The sequence below is a fragment of the Pseudochaenichthys georgianus genome, chromosome 7 (assembly GCF_902827115.2).
Source record: "Pseudochaenichthys georgianus chromosome 7, fPseGeo1.2, whole genome shotgun sequence".
Classification (NCBI taxonomy): domain Eukaryota; kingdom Metazoa; phylum Chordata; class Actinopteri; order Perciformes; family Channichthyidae; genus Pseudochaenichthys; species Pseudochaenichthys georgianus.
Window position 1 is genome coordinate 18,130,421 of NC_047509.1, and position 16,972 is coordinate 18,147,392.

A 16,972-nucleotide genomic window follows, 5' to 3' on the forward strand; every position below is an offset into this window, starting at 1 on the left:
TGGTGGCATAGTTGCCACTGCTTTACGTGTCAACAGCATGTTTGAACGTATTTGCAGCAGTAAATGTGGCTATTTGGCCACTGACGTTGCCATAACAACAACACCTGAATTTAAATGTGCAACCTCTTTTTGTGACAGATTTGTGCATGAAATTATAATTCCTCTGAATGATATTCCTATTGACAGCTAGTTTCTATGTGAGCATTTAGATGGACAGCCAGAGAGAATAAATGAAAAACAGTTATGAAATACTATATGAAAAAAGAAGAATACAGTTTAAAATATAAGAAAAATAAAATCTGTTTACAGTTCTGTTTCATATGGGTGTTGAGAGATCTCTTAATTTTAGAGCAGGTGAGGACCCCCCTAGAGGAGGTGAAGTCCGCCCCCCCCCCAACTTGTAAAAAATAGCACTTTACATTACATTACACTTTACCCCTGCTTACACGATATGCCCTGAGCTGATTATTGAGCCTTCATTGTAAGAGTCGCGGGTGTACTGTGTGGGGAGTGTTGCAGTAGAAAATTACACTGTAGTGGCGGCCGCCGTCACTGTGGGCTAAGCCCCGAATGTTTCCAGGTCCAGTCGACGCCCCTGGCTTATATCCATGTAAATACTGTGTGATTAAGGCTCCATTTACATGGAGACGAAACGGAAAACGAACCGAATTTGATACCAAAAAAGTCTTCCGTCCACACGGTATTGGCTCAAGAAACGTGTCCGTCCACACTAGACCGCTCGAACCGCTGAAGACGCTGTAGTACATATGCCGGGCCTGTAAGTGGCGCTGTACTTCCACCAAAAAATACACCAAAAGCAGCGAAGAAGACCCCCCGAGCATGGTTGCCATGGTTGCCTGGTTGCCCTTCTGTTTATTTTCCGTGGTGGATTTAGCAAAATGTAGTTCATGTAGTTCTCCATGTCCAATTGTTGCTGATGGTTGTGGTAGACGAGCTGTTGATTTTGCACTATCATCTGCTCACTGCAGTGAGCAGCAGAGGTGGGGAGAGGCGGAGCTATGGCTTCATCGTTATCAGGAAATGATCGTATAGGCCTCGTGTGGACGAACCGTCCATACGATAGAGAACTGTAGCGGATACAACCCGTTTCGTCTCCGTGTAAACGTAGCCTAAATTGTAATACACGTTTCTACACTGAACAAAAAAAAAACGAAAACCAGTCAGTATCTGGTGTGACCACCATTTGCCTCACGCAGTGCAACACATCTCCTTCGCATAGAGTTGATCAGGTTGTTGATTGTGGCCTGTGGAATGTTGGTCCACTCCTCTTCAATGGCTGTGCGAAGTTGCTGGATATTGGCAGGAACTGGAACACGCTGTCGTATACGCCGATCCAGAGCATCCCAAACATGCTCAATGGGTGACATGTCCGGTGAGTATGCTGGCCATGCAAGAACTGGGATGTTTTCAGCCTCCAGGAATTGTGTACAGATCCTTGCAACATGGGGCCGTGCATTATCATGCTGCAACATGAGGTGATGGTCGTGGATGAATGGCACAACAATGGGCCTCAGGATCTCGTCACGGTATCTCTGTGCATTCACAATGCCATCAATAAAATGCACCTGTGTTCGTCGTCCATAACATACGCCTGCCCATACCATAACCCCACCACCACCATGGGCCACTCGATTCACAACATTGCCATCAGAAAACCGCTCACCCACACGACGCCACACACGCTGTCTGCCATCTGCCCTGAACAGTGAAAACCGGGATTCATCCATGAAGAGAACACCTCTCCAACGTACCAGACACCATCGAATGTGAGCATTTGCCCACTCAAGTCGGTTACGACGACGAACCGGAGTCAGGTCGAGACCCCGATGAGGACGACGAGCATGCAGATGAGCTTCCCTGAGACGGTTTCTGACAGTTTGTGCAGAAATTCTTTGGTTATGCAAACCGATTGTTGCAGCAGCTGTCCGAGTGGCTGGTCTCAGACGATCTTGGAGGTGAACATGCTGGATGTGGAGGTCCTGGGCTGGTGTGGTTACACGTGGTCTGCGGTTGTGAGGCCGGTTGGATGTACTGCCAAATTCTCTGAAACGCCTTTGGAGACGGCTTATGGTAGAGAAATGAACATTCAATTCACGGGCAACAGCTCTGGTGGACATTCCTGCTGTCAGCATGCCAATTGCACGCTCCCTCAAAACTTGTGACGTCTGTGGCATTGTGCTGTGTAATAAAACTGAACATTTTAGAGTGGCCTTTTATTGTCGTCAGCCTAAGGCACACCTGTGCAATAATCATGCTGTCTAATCAGCATCTTGATATGCCACACCTGTGAGGTGGGATGGATTATCTCGGCAAAGGAGAATCAAATCAAATCAAGTTTTATTTATATAGCACATTTATAAACGATTTTTGGTCGAGCCAAAGTGCTGTACATAAAATGAAAATAGCCTACAGTAGAGACACTTTACAGCAAATACAACAGCACAGATTGTTCAGAATATCAGTATGAGAAAAACGACACCCTCTGTCCTTAGACCCTCACATCGTACAAGGAAAAACTTCCAGAGAAAACCCACAGTTTAAGGGGGGGAAATGGGAGAAACCTCAGGGAGAGCAACAGAGGAGGGATCCCTCTCCCAGGACGGACAGACGTGCAATAGATGCCGTGTGTAAATCGAAGAGATAATACATTTTACAGCATATAGACCGAATGTTAGGAAATGCATGGGTCTGTAATAAGAAGATGAATCCACGAGGATGTCAGCTACAATCCTGTGGAAGCCATCAGGGAAGCAACATGACGAGACCCAGGCAGGACCGCAGAGACAGGTTCAGCCACGACCCGAAGTCCACGACTTAATCCAGAACTCAGGATAGAGGATCCAAGACACAGGACTACAGTAAGAGGATCAGCCTCGACTCCGGTTCCCGGCGTAGATATAGATACAAAACAAGAAAAAAGATGTGGCTGGGTTAATCGGAACAAGAGAATACACAGACACAGAGGGAAAAGGTCATTGGATAAAAGTGATTCTTGATAACCCTCTAAAAAGATCTCATGAACGTTCCCACTCAATCTATCAAGACCCGAGCAGTTCTATTAGATATAGGATAAGAAACAGAGAGAGGGAGCACAACAACCTATCTCTTCGTCAGATGCACTCCCCCGCTTATCTAAGCGACTCTGTATCCCGTTACCCTCTACAAGGCCATAGACCAGCAGAGGGAAAATGGGGGGTGTGTAAGGATTTTTAAGAATAAAGGGTCTAAAGGGAAAAAAGATGAAATATAAGGTACTATATTTTAAGTAATCCTATCTACTATTCCTATATTTGAATAATGTATAAACTATTTTAAAAATACTTTATGAAATCCTATGTTATGTTATAAATATTAAAATAAAGAACTAAATGAATAAATAAATAACTAAATAAATGAATAAATAGATGATTAAACAAAAGCCAAAGAGAAAAAGTGAGTTTTAAGTGTTGATTTAAAAAAACCCAGGGTCTGGGCCGACCTGACATGGAGGGGCAAAGTATTCCAGAGCCTAGGGCCAGCCGCTGCGAAAGCTCGATGCCCTCGAGAAGTGCTCACTATCACAGATTTGTGAACAATATTTGAGAGAAATGGTTATTTTGTGTATATAGAAAATGTTTTAGATCTTTGAGTTCATCTCATGAAAAATGGGAGCAAAAACAAAAGTGTTGCATTTATATTTTTGTTCAGTGTAAATGATGCCGAAGTAACAAAATACTGATAACTGTTAGTAAAAACCATGCTTTAATGCTTTTAATTGGGCAGACAAGACGGCAGGCGAAAAACCTTTTAAATGTGTGTTTTCTGAATGGAGATTGGATCGATCAGGATAAACTAACCTGTATATGCTCCGTCCACACTCACAACAACGTCCTAAAGAATGGCCACGTGAAGCAGTCACGTGGTATCGACAGGCAGCGAGGCTTCGTTTGTCATCGATGACGTCACTGGCCCAAAACGATACAAGCCTCGATACATGCTTCACAAAAACCTTCGGGGATTACTCGACACACGCTCCGAAGCCTCGGCGCAATAAGTAATATCACTAGCAATACCCATAAGGAGCTGTACACATGCCGCAGTTTTTGCCTGGCTGTGTCTTTAGTTGTTAGCCCAGTGGCGATCTGTTCATCTGTCATACTGATCATACAGTCAATAACTTTGTTGTTATTAGCATCTGGTTAGCTAGCTATGCTAACGAATATAAGAAGCTTTTTCTCCAACCAGTGAGGTAAAGGCACATCTTGATCATTATAGTTATAAAAAAATAAGAGAATAAATTAAACAGGAATAAAATACTAATATGACAGTAAAAAAAAGTTATTATTAATAAACAAGAATACAGATTAAAAGGGGAGTGATTTGTAAAATATCCAAAAAGAAAGAAATCTGCTTACAGTTCTGTTTCATATGGGTGTTGAGAGATGTATCCATAGATCTATTAATTTTACTCTCAAAGTGCACCAGATTGATGCTTTTAACTTCAACATTTAAAAAAAATCTTCCTGGTGGTGCATGCCCCCAAAAACCCCTAGATGAGGTTAGATTCCCCCCCCCACTTAAATCATGTCCACATGGATATGAAACTAAATACATTTGCACACATCTTGTGTCCATATACTTCTGTTTTGGTGGTAATGCCACGGTGCATGCATGCGCGGATCATGGTCAAATATCTGGATTAAGAGGTTGCTTTTTCTTTGCACAGCATGAAAGAAAGGCCAAATGAATGGGCTGTGATTTTAGTTTTTTAAGCAGACGTTGAGTTCAATAATTTGTACGGCCCTCTGAGGATGTTGTAAACATTGAAATGGCCCTTGAGAAGAAAAAGGTTCCCCACCCCTGCTGGTAGACAAACAACCCGCTCACTAACACAACACGCTCTGCCTCTTCCAGTAGGTGAAGGGATTGTGGTCCAAACAGAAGCACTTATGCTGAATCTGAAGGGAACTGGGAAAATTGCACAGAGATCACATGGGATTTGGTCTGTAAATGGAACTCCAACCCTCAACACTTTATAAGGCTGTTTCCTGCCTACCTCTCTCTTTTATTTACAGAAGCTCTTGTTCAGAAGATGGAAATACAATGGCATTATGATGTTGCAGCACATGCATAAAAGTGGTTTGTGCTCCACAAAGTGAACACAATTGCCATCAATAAATATTTAATTTGTGATCAGATCAGTTAATGTAGACTTTATCATGCAGGTTTTTCATAGTATACCCAAACAATACAATTACTGTAAGAATCATATATTTTACAAACCATGTTTATATATTTGTACAAACACTATTTGTGAATGCAGTCTCTTGATTATGGCCACCTTCAGACTTGTTGTTTTCTATGATACTTGTATGCTGGTCAGGTTTTTCACAGCAGGTATTTAAGAGAGTGACCTGACACGACATGACATGACCTGCCATCATCACAAATGTGTGTGCCTGTCATCCCTCAGACCATCTTGGACAAGCCAATCCCTCACACATACCTTCACAAGAGCACTTAGTCCTGCTCAATAATCCCCATCTATCCTCGCTAGGCTTTATTAATGTAACCCGCAGAGACCCAGCCCTCCAACAATGGGATGTAACAACCTTGACCGAGGACTGACGTGTGTGTGTGTGTGTGTGTGTGTGTGTGTGTGTGTGTGTGTGTGTGTGTGTGTGTGTGTGTGTGTGTGTGTGTGTGTGTGTGTGTGTGTGTGTGTGTGTGTGTGTGTGTGTGTGTGTGTGTGTGTGTGTGTGTGTGTGTGTGTGTGTGTGTGTGTGTGTGTGTGTGTGTGTGTGTGTGTGTGTGTGTGTGTGTGTGTGTGTGTGTGTGTGTGTGTGCATTTGCGTGTGAGGGTGTACATTTAATATACAGCAAACGCATACGGTGTGTATATGTGCATGACAGGGAGCACAAGGGCTGATGGAGAGAAAAACACCTCGGGGGTGCACTGCATCTGCTGAGCAAATATTTCTCCCTCCAGTTTACCTCCTTTCACTGCTTATCCATCTTTTCTCAGACATTAACCTCCCACCCACCTTTGAAGGATTTCTTGCAGAGTTATAAATGACCTATATCCACCTTTCTTATCACATTCATGCCAACATTTACACCAATTTACTTTTTCTTTAATGTGTGCACGCCTGGTTTTTATCTCTATGCCATGTATAATGTCTTAGAGATGGTATCATCAGAGCAGAGACAGGCCAGCTTGACTAAATGGAAACAGCAAATTGACTGTAGTATTAAGAGAGGAGGGCCTCTATTAGGCGATCTGATAGGATCCCATTAAAGAAGGCATGCAGATGAATATGATTAGCTTTTCATTCCTCCTAACGGAAACATCTTTAGAGGAGAGGAGCAGATAAATGTTTTGTAGTGATAGAGCCTTTGCACTGATGGGATTGTTATTGCCTAATTTGGGTAGAAAGACCATTAAAGTTCTGGGAAGGGACAATGCATGTGGTCTGTGAGTATAGTCTCAGTTATGGCTCCGGACCAGTGGTTCACCGTGTGTGGGCAGTGCTTTGCTTTGTTGATGCGAAAAAGCTATATCCTCCATTTAAAAGGCTTCATATTGGGATTGTTTTTGCCAAAATATGCGACTAATGAGTATGAGGTTTTTTGTGTGTGTGTGTGTGTGTGTGTGTGTGTGTGTGTGTGTGTGTGTGGTGTGTGTGTGTGTGTGTGTGTGTGTGTGTGTGTGTGTGTGTGTGTGTGTGTGTGTGTGTGTGTGTGTGTGTGTGTGTGTGTGTGTGTGTGTGTGTGTGTGTGTGTGTGTGTGTGTGTGTGTGTGTGTGTGTGTGTCAGCTTTGAGTTGTCCATCCACCTTCTGCTGCAGAGGTATCAAGGTAACAGCAGTGAGCGTGCTGGAAGAGGGAAATTAAGTATCACCCTTACTTCAGCATTTCTATCAGTAAACTGCTCATTACAACAGAGCTGTTTACTCTTTGGAGGTCACAAAAGAACATTTAAATTGCTTCTCTCACAGAGTAGTTGCTGAAAGACAAATTCACACAAATCACATCACCTTGGGATCAGTACTATTCTTGGATTCCACAAGCATAACAGAGCAAGAGTAGGGCTTCCCACTTCAAGATGTATGTCCAGTTTACATATATTCATTCTAAACGATAATTTAAAAACAGGCAGGTCACCATGGCCTGATATATGTAAAGATGAATGTATAATTCTCACTAAAGATTGCGAAATAAAACCGTAATCTATAACCAAGCATTTCATATTTGTAAGTCTCTTAGTCTCAAATTGCTTGTCACAGCATTATTCAAACCCACAGAATTTTAAGTTGTTAAGGTAAAACTTCTGAAATGATGCACAAGCATTGGTTTTAAAGGGGACCTATCAGTGTCAGAAAACAAAACCCTCTCTTTTCCTCCGTACCCAAATCTCTAAAAACGGGGATACAACGCAGCTGATCCAGATTTGCCATCCGATATGACGTAAATTACGCCACCCACGGCCCTATCAGAAACGTTGCTATCAGAATCAATGCCCGACGTGTTTTGGACATAATATGGTCTTTGTTTACATTAGCAAGCATCGCTAACACTCAGAGCTAACTTGTACTGGAGAGAGTATGTGTAAGAAGCAGGATATAAAAAGGAACTCAGCTTGTGGTAAACCCGCAAGAGAAAAAGCATTTGAGCTCCATACTGTTTCAGAAATAATCCTTGATGTGGTTTTGAACATGATATGGCGTTTCATCACCGCAGCATTTAGACAGTATCTGACGAATCAGCACTTTAGTAACAGGGCTGAAACGGAGGGATATGAGGCATGTATAGAATAGGTGATCTGTTTGGTATTTTGAGAAAAACACTTCATAGACATGTTTTCTATATATTTGAATATATCTGAGACCTATGCTATTGCCTAAAAATAGCATGATAGATTGTGTGTGTGTGTGTGTGTGTGTGTGTGTGTGTGTGTGTGTGTGTGTGTGTGTGTGTGTGTGTGTGTGTGTGTGTGTGTGTGTGTGTGTGTGTGTGTGTGTGTGTGTGTGTGTGTGTGTGTGTGTGTGTGTGTGTGTGTGTGTGTGTGTGTGTGTGTGTGTGTGTGTGTGTGTGTTTGTCTGTGTTTTGCAGTACAGTGGTGCAGTACATTAGGTTATGAAAAGACTATCAAGAGCACAACTTCCTAAGCAGATTTGTGTTCATTTATGGAGAGCCCCTCTGGTACTGTTTTCCAAGTCCTCAAATAACCAGCACTATTCTCTACGATCTGTCAAAGTAGAGTGCTATTTAAAAACATGTATCTGGAACACTTGAAAAAACGATTGTTAGGGTTGTTCTTACTGGTTAATATCATTTCTACACAACAAGCCTCTTTCTCATTTTGTCAGGTCTCTGTGACACAGAGTAACACAGCAGTAACCATTCATTCAAGTTTCTGTTTTAGAATAATTTTTAATATAGAATGTTTTTGCCTGTACACGATTGTGTAAAATAGTTGCCTTTTTCTTTATATGCATGCCATATTACTACAGCAGTAACAGGTGGATTGATTATATATGTGCACTCTTTAATTCTACATAGCCTTTTCATATATATTACATATGCGTCAGGGGAACTTTGCAAAAGCTGTTCCATCCTAATGTTGTGAGCATTCATGTGAAAATATATCCATCTGTCACACAGAAGCTTACAGTGGTGATGAAAGATCAGTGCGAAGAGGAATGTACATGTGGGTTTTTTATGTTTATGTAAATATACTTTGTTGTATTCGGTCCAACTTGCTTTAACTAATTCAGTATTATACAACATTCCTGCAATGAATGCTACATTTACCAGAGGTATAATGTTCATTTTGTATTGATATAGATTAAAAAAGGTGTAGGTGATGATAACCTATTTCAATTCAACAGCAACTATAACATTACATTACATTACATTGCATTTAGCTGACGCTTTTATCCAAAGCGACTTACAATAAGTACATTCGACCCGGAAGACACAACCTTGAAGAAAACAGAATCATATAAGTACATCAGGTTTCATAGTGCCAAGCATTTCAAGTGCTACTCAAGTGGCTATAGATAAGCCAGTCCTTTATTAGTATATAAGTGCTTTGTTAGCAGTTCTTTGTTAGTAATTCTATCGCTCGAGGTGGAGTCGAAAGAGATGAGTTTTCAGTCTGCGCCGGAAGGTGTGTAAGCTTTCTGCTGTCCTGATGTCAATGGGGAGCTCATTCCACCATTTTGGAGCCAGGATAGCAAACCCACGTGTTTTTGCTGATGGGAACTTGGGTCCCCCTCGCAGCGAGGGTGCAGCGAGTCGTTTGGCTGATGCAGAGCGGAGTGCACGCGCTGGGGTGTACAGTGTAACCATGTCCTGGATGTAGGAAGGGCCAGATCCATTCACAGCATGGTACGCAAGTACCAGTGTCTTGAAGTGAATTCTAGCAGTTACCGGAAGCCAGTGAAGCGAGCGGAGGAGCGGAGTGGTGTGGGAAAATTTAGGAAGGTTGAAGACCAGACGAGCCGCTGCATTCTGGATGAGCTGCAGAGGTCGGATGGCACATGCAGGTAGACCAGCCAGGAGGGAGTTGCAGTAGTCTAGGCGTGAGGTGACGAGAGCCTGGACCAGAAGCTGCGTCGCTTTCTGGGTCAGCTGGGGACGTATCTTCCTGATGTTGTAAAGTGTGTATCTGCAGCAGCGGGTTGTAGCAGCGATGTTTGCAGTGAAGGACAGGTTGTTATCTAGGGTTTTAACAGTTGGATCAGGATATTGAGGTGTTTCCTTGCAGTCTGGGTCGGGGAAACAACAGAGGTGCCGATGTTGATAGTCAGGTCAAGAGTGGGACAATCTTTTCCCGGAAGGAAAAGCAGTTCAGTTTTGTCAAGGTTGAGCTTGAGGTGATGAGCGGACATCCACTGAGAGATGTCAGCTAGACAAGCAGAGATGCGTGCCACGGCCTGGGTCTCTGAGCGGGGAAAGAACAGAATTAATTGGGTGTCGTCAGCGTAGCAGTGGTATGAAAAACCAATGCGGGCTAATGACAGATCCGAGCGAGTTTGTGTACAAGGAGACTATAACTGCAGCCTCAAGAATAATGTTGAATCAACGTGTCTGTAAAGCAGTTTCACAAAAACAAAACATTACAACCTTCCGGAAAGTCCGTTTTATAGCAGGATTCTTCGCATTGACTGCATTCGTTTTATGAAGATGTGGTGGAAGAGGGATTCAGATATTCACTCAAAGGACCTTTACCAATTTTATAATGTTGGGTAGTTTAATGTACTTGCATAGTATTTGATATGCTCATAAAAGGTTCTAAAATGTACATCTGTGTATAGTACCAATGCCTGCCATATAAATGTAGTTGAGTTAAATGTAAAATATGTCTCCCTGAATTGAAGTGGAGTTGCATACTAAATACATAAATGACTCAAGTAAAAAACAACTATTTCAGAATACAATACATGCAGATATTTACAGTACTCTAAATTATACCACTGATACTGTATACAAATCTATACATTTGGCATTAAATGTGCACTTCCTTAATAGTAATATATCAACCGGTATTTTAGGAGGTGTCCTGTGTAGAGTGTGTGTGATTCCATAAGTGCATGACGGTAGCGTAACATCCCTGTAATTCCACCTTTCCGGGATTTATTCACACTACAGCTCCCTGAAAGCAGCATATCTCTGGATTTTCACTGTTTCTGACACGCCACATTGCTTTCTACAGGGATGAGTGTGACGAGCCGGAGAAGAGACATAAATTCCCTTGCAACATTTAGTTTCTGTCTGTCTGGCTTTGCTTTTGCTGCAACTTTGCCTGTCAGCCTCTCAGGCACATTTGCAAAAGATATGTTAACAGTTTAGGTGTGTCCATGAATCATGTATAATGTGCCAGTTAACTTAAGAGAAGTTGTTATATGCACACTGCAACATGTACAGCACTTAGAAGTAATTGTTCAATTCAATTTTAGTTTGAAATAATAATTTTCGTCAACAAAAACGACGTCCTAATTATTCGCGCCAAGCCTGACTGCAGCAAGGTGGTTTTTCATACGATGAAATAGATTTTATGAATACAAAGGGAAAGTTATTGTTTGCAATAACTGAGGAGGTAATTATTTGAACTGTGAGTTAGAGGTTTATACGACTCACTATGAAGGAGAACAGATTTGTGTTCGAAATGCTAACTTATTAATGTTAGCATAAAGATCTTTCCACGATCAGTCTTTACCTAATAATATGTAACGCTTAAAGGCTTTTTGTTTAAGGTTTATTTGTAGTGGTACTTGGAGTCAGTTCTAATAAACTCAGTTGAACTTCTTGTTTAGCTGGAAAACAAGAACAAATCACCTGCACTTTTTACTCATGAATAAGAAATGAAGACCATTCAAAATAAAGGTTGCTTTTCCAACCTAAGTCGTGCTCTTTTAGCTTTTGAATTTCTTTAGTTACACTGTTTATTCCCGCAGTCGGGCTTCCACCTTTTAAAAAAAAAAACAGGGGGGCGGGGGTAATATAGTTATTGTAATTGTGTTCTCTGTCTTTGAAGTCAATACAAGATTGCTTTTGACTTGCAAATATTTCAGATTGAATTGGGCTAAATCACCCCTGGCATTCACGGTGTCCTCTTCTTTCTCTTCTCTAAAGGTTAATAGTGTCTGCTCTCAGTGTCTTCGCTGGGCTGTTCAGAGACAGAGGGGGGTTTGGTGGGAGCCTCTCGTTCTCTCCTGGGGTGGGATAGTGTCGGCAGGTCAAGCTTTAAACTCGGTAGGGGATGGACACGTGCAGCATAGAGAAGCCTTTTATCAGAGAAATGAATGGGCTGCTAGTTGAGCTCTGTGATTGTGTGTGTGTGTGTGTGTGTGTGCGTGCGTGCGTGCGTGCGTGTGTGTGTGTCTTCCTGTATGATGTGAATGACCTACAGTCGACTGTGCATGAATCAAAGGTTGAGCTACCATATATAGACTTACATTGTGAGACGTTCTGGTTAGTTGATTCTCTCTTTCTCCCTTTCACCTCTCACAGGTATGGAGACATGGTTCCTAAGACGATTGCAGGGAAGATCTTTGGCTCGATCTGCTCGCTGAGTGGGGTGCTGGTAATTGCGCTGCCCGTCCCTGTCATCGTGTCCAACTTCAGCCGCATTTATCACCAGAACCAGAGACAAGACAAACGACGGGCGCAGAAAGTTCAGGTGAACACAATTTCATTTCCTTTTAACCTGGCCTCAGAGGGGGGAGGGGGGGGACTCAGGTCTCAGGTCTCTCTCCCGTCAGGTCTCTCTCCCGTCTGGGCTAGGTTGAAAAAAGGTTTATTCAAAGCTTGATTCAAAAGGTTGTTGGTTGTTTGGTCACTGTCAATCAAATCTGGTCAGTTCTTCCCACTGAGTCTTTAAGGAACAGATTGTCTGAGTCAGTTATCCAACAAAAAACACTAGATTTAAAATCTATTTCCAAAGTCTTTGCATTATACAACATTGAAACTAATGACCTGCGCTGACCTTGAAAAAACTTGAATTATGTTATGTAAAATAACCAACCCCCCTCCGAACCAAAATATTCCCTTTAACTCCAAAAGCTAAATGTTATTATAACTCCAATCTCATCAAAAAACCTGAGCGTAAAACCTAGCTGTCAAAGAAGTGAATATCAGCAACTTTTCATCTTTGCATGATGTTGTCCTTGTGAGGAGAATGTAACCTTGTAAGTGTAGCAATAAAACATGTAGGCACGTATTTCTAAATGGATTCTATGAAGGTGTGTTCGAACTGTGGAAGTTTTAAAGATCCTATCATCTTGTGGGTTAATATCCCAGCCTTTAGACCAGGGGTGTCAAACTCAAGGCCCGGGGGCCAAATCCGGGCCAGCGACTTCATTTTATGTGGCCCCGCAAGAGCTTGCAAAGATTATAATACGATTATTTGATGGTTACATGCCACTTTACAGAAGCAGGTTGCCCATAAACTACATGTCCCACAATGCATCTCGTTTTGTGACATGAAGAGACTTGCAATTATTTGCCCTGGACTTCTGCTTTCAGACGTAGTTAATTACGAAGTTATTACCCTATCTGATAATAATACAATTCAGAGGCAATAATGTAATATAATACATTATTTTATATATATTATATATTTATATATGTATAATTATATAGTTACAACCGGCCCTTTGAGTGCAACCATAATGCTAATGTTGCCTGCGATGAAATTGAGTTTGACACCCCTGCTTTAGACCTTTAAAGAATGTGTTGGTGTGTCCATGAGCAAACCAAGGTAAAGCATCAGCTGGCTTGCATACAAAACTGGGCCGGTAATCACAGCTTGAAGGCAAGGCTGACACTTTCTTTTTCTCCTAAGATAGATAGTAGTGTTTGGAGATGGCAGACATGTACACACTGACGCATATCTTCAGAGTCCATTCCTCTTTCTCATCACCCTCGTTCACACCTCTCTTAGCAAAGCTTTTTTACTCCCTTTGTTTATTTCTCATTTCTGCTCCATCCATCCTCCCTCCCTCTCCCTGCACTCTGTGATTAATGCCATCCATCTCGGCACATGCTCCCTGGCTGTAGTTTAAATCTGTTTAAAGTCCTGTAGTTCGACCGTGGCCTGACCGCTGCCTAGTCTTAACTAACCGTAACCTTGTCAGGACTCCTGTGTAACAGCAGCCAAGAGTGAGAGGACGAAAAGACACACAGAGCGGAAGGAGAGGAGGGTTGAAAGGTTGGGGAAATGATCTAGATTGAAAACAGGTTGGTGCCGACGAGATGTATAGTGTTGACGCAGAAAAGAGACAGAGGAGATGAGGAAGGCCAGAGGAAAAGAGGGAGCAGAGGGGGAGAGAAAGGGGGAAAGCTGGAGGTGAAGCATGTCCTAATGCTGTGCGCTTTCCTGAAATAGCTGTCACCCAGATGCAGGCTGGAAGGAAGGTGTGTGTTTGTCTGCTTGTGTATGTAAGTGCATCTGTTTAAGTGCATGAATGTGTGTGCATGCACCTTACTTCCTGTCGATTGTAGACCTTGGTCCTAACCCACCTTTCAGAGTGTTATTAAATCAGCCGCAGTGCGCTGCAACGGTCAAAACATGTCTCGGAACAATGTCTCGTACACGTCCAAAAGTACCTTCCAACTGACCAGCGTAGTCTGGCACTGCTGTCGTCATTAACCACTACTAAATGACTCTCTAAGGCACTTGTATGTCTTCCTGGCTTGCCCGCAGTGAGGTCAGCAATTTGCTCAAGTACCCATAAATCCAACAGATAGGCTTCTCTATTTCATAACAGCATGACTCAAACGCCTTATCATTGCCTTCATAATAATATCCCACCTGGATGCCTTGATCCTTGAGAGCGTTATTACTATGGCAAATCAAGGTCTTAAGTGCCAAGGATGATGATGGGTTTGCAAATGTGATATTTTAGAGCATTGAGGAGATGCAATCTGTTCACCATCTCTGTCCTTAATTAGCTCACAGGATTAAGTGTTACTTAGCATTTAAGCTCGTTTGCTTGAGATCAGTGGAGGATGTCTTGTATTACATATTGTGCTAGCTCTGAGTGGATGATGCTTTGGAAATTATTTGATTTCACGTCCCTACTGGTTGGTAACTTAAAGGGCCTTTGCTCCCCGCCTTTTAAGCCATGCCAGCTGTGTTGCTATGTACTGTATTATAACATGTCTATCACTTTAGTCTAGACTCACATATCTCAAAAACTATTATGATTTGGCTTGGAATTTAATTCATACATCCATTGTTCCCAGAAGAGGATTCCTAATTACTTTTTTGACCCCCTGACTTTTCATCTGGTGCCACCATAAGGGTCATCTTTAATTGAAATATTCACAGTTTTTGGTTAGATTGCCATGTAATTTGGTTCAGATAATAAATTATACTGATTAAATGTTTCAGATCCTTTAATGGACCCTAGCTCCATAATGAGATATATGCCTCATTTTTCACTGCATGGTTTGACTAGCCTTGACTAAACTGCTTTTTTATACCAGGTTATTTTCTCTATTTTATTTTCCACTATGCATATTCCCCCCTCAGAGTTTGGTGGATTCTAAGCTGACTGTCGTAGTGACGCCAGTAACTGTGCTGTCATATAATCTTCAATGAGACTCTTGCTAAATCCTTCCATCTGTAACCAAACAGAGGTATGTCTACACTCGATTGTGAGGCATGGTTTTAAGGGCTGCCATATCTTAAAAGTCTTGGTTGGATTGAGAAAGAAAATGATGGTCAAAAAAAATCTCCTTTTACTAATACTGAACCAAAACAGCGAGGCAAAAGAATCGAGTTGAGCCACACTAGGGCTGCACGATATTGGAAAAAACTGACATTGCGATTTTTCCCCCCCCCCTGCGATATATATTGCGATATGAAAACATACAGGAATTGAAGAAAATACAGTTTTTTTCCCCCAAACCATCCTTTCTTGAACTTTAATGCTATACAATTGGTATTTTTTTAACTATATTTAACCGGATGAAGGATTTTAGTCACGGACGTCTGGATCTTAAGTTATCAGAGCAACAAGCTGAGCTAGCTCGGTTAGCAGCGCCAAACTGCCCTGGAGAAACACATGAAACTACTTTATTCAGTGTTTTTACCTTTAATCACCGGGTCCGTTTGCTTTGGAGATTTGATTGTGGTTTGCTGTGCATGCAGAGCCTGCATGTCACTCACTCAAGTACCCCTGACATGAGAGCCGTGCAAGTTTTCCTTTTGTAGCAAGCAGCAAAATAATCGTAACATGACGTGTTTGAGTTAATTTGCCTACTTAATATCGCAAGTCCTAAAAAAAAAAAGAATTACATTTATTATTTTTTAAATCGCATGTCCACGCAATGTGAATATCGCGCACGCGCATATCGCGATTATCGTCACAACGCGATATATCGTGCAGCCCTAAGCCATACCTCCCGTTCCGTGCAGCGGAAATGTTGCGGTATACTATGGTCTGTAGCAACTGCAATGTATTTTATTGCCTTTTCTAACAAATGCTGCCGACATGTGTTCAGCTCATAACACGGTACAGAATCTCATTAATTTAATGTTCATTGACTCTTGGTTGGTAGACAATGATCTCTTACACTATAAAATATGGCAATGCGTGTGCAGAGGGTTTATGATAGAGCCATTACCATTGTATATGCAGCTCTTTTATTGCTAATGGCAACTGTGATCTTTTATGTCCCATCTGATCCATGAATTACTCAGGCATGACATATCCTTCAATACCTCATTACTACCGTCTGCATAACATGTATTGTTCTTTAATGTTCCGTAACCTTAATGACATATGACCTCAGCCATTATGCCACCCGCTTAGCAAGTGTCATTTAGCATAGCAAAACGTCATTTCCTCATCTTTTAAAAACCGGCACATTGTTTTATTTCACAGAAAAATCCATTCTTCCTCAGATCATTTCTTTGAATAAGGCTATGTTTAATTGAGAGTAAAATTGAATAGCCAATCAAGATTTCCTTTCACAGTACTTAAAGGACCGAAGTAAAGCAGACAGGAGGAAAAAGAAGGGAGAATTATTGTTGAGGAGAGGAAGCAGCATTAGTCCCTCAGCCTTTTCCAGACTCCTCTCTTCTCTTTTTTTCTCTCTATTACCAACCCCCCCAATCACATCCATCTTCATCCAGGTCTAATTGTTAGCTGTTCTGGGCTCCCATTACAATTAACCATCTGGGTGGTGGTAGACAGACAGCCCCTGATCTCTCTCACTGCACAAAGGGAAGATACATGAGAATGCCACTAGTTGCTGTGTGGAAAGGAGGAACAAACAGCTGACACGGTCATATATTCTCCATTCTGCCTCCCTATAGTCTTCAGTGTCACTACTTTTGATTTCGACAATGAATTGAAGACTCAGTTTAAATCCTTACCTGTCTCTAGTCTACGTATACTCAGGAACAAAGTGCTCAATCTGCAGGGGTTACTCTTTATTGCTCCTCTGAGCATATT

General features: G+C 41.9%; 1 protein-coding gene across 2 annotated transcripts in view; it reads left to right on the plus strand.

Annotated features, from left to right (window-relative positions):
- LOC117449332 (A-type voltage-gated potassium channel KCND3-like) overlaps window positions 1-16,972 on the plus strand; it is a 139,610-nt gene that overhangs the window by 107,736 nt on the left and 14,902 nt on the right. For both annotated transcript variants that reach the window (XM_034086949.1, XM_034086950.1), the window contains one exon: window positions 12,018-12,186. In XM_034086949.1, coding sequence (XP_033942840.1) covers window positions 12,018-12,186 — 169 coding nt within the window. The remainder of the gene's footprint in view (window positions 1-12,017; window positions 12,187-16,972) is intronic.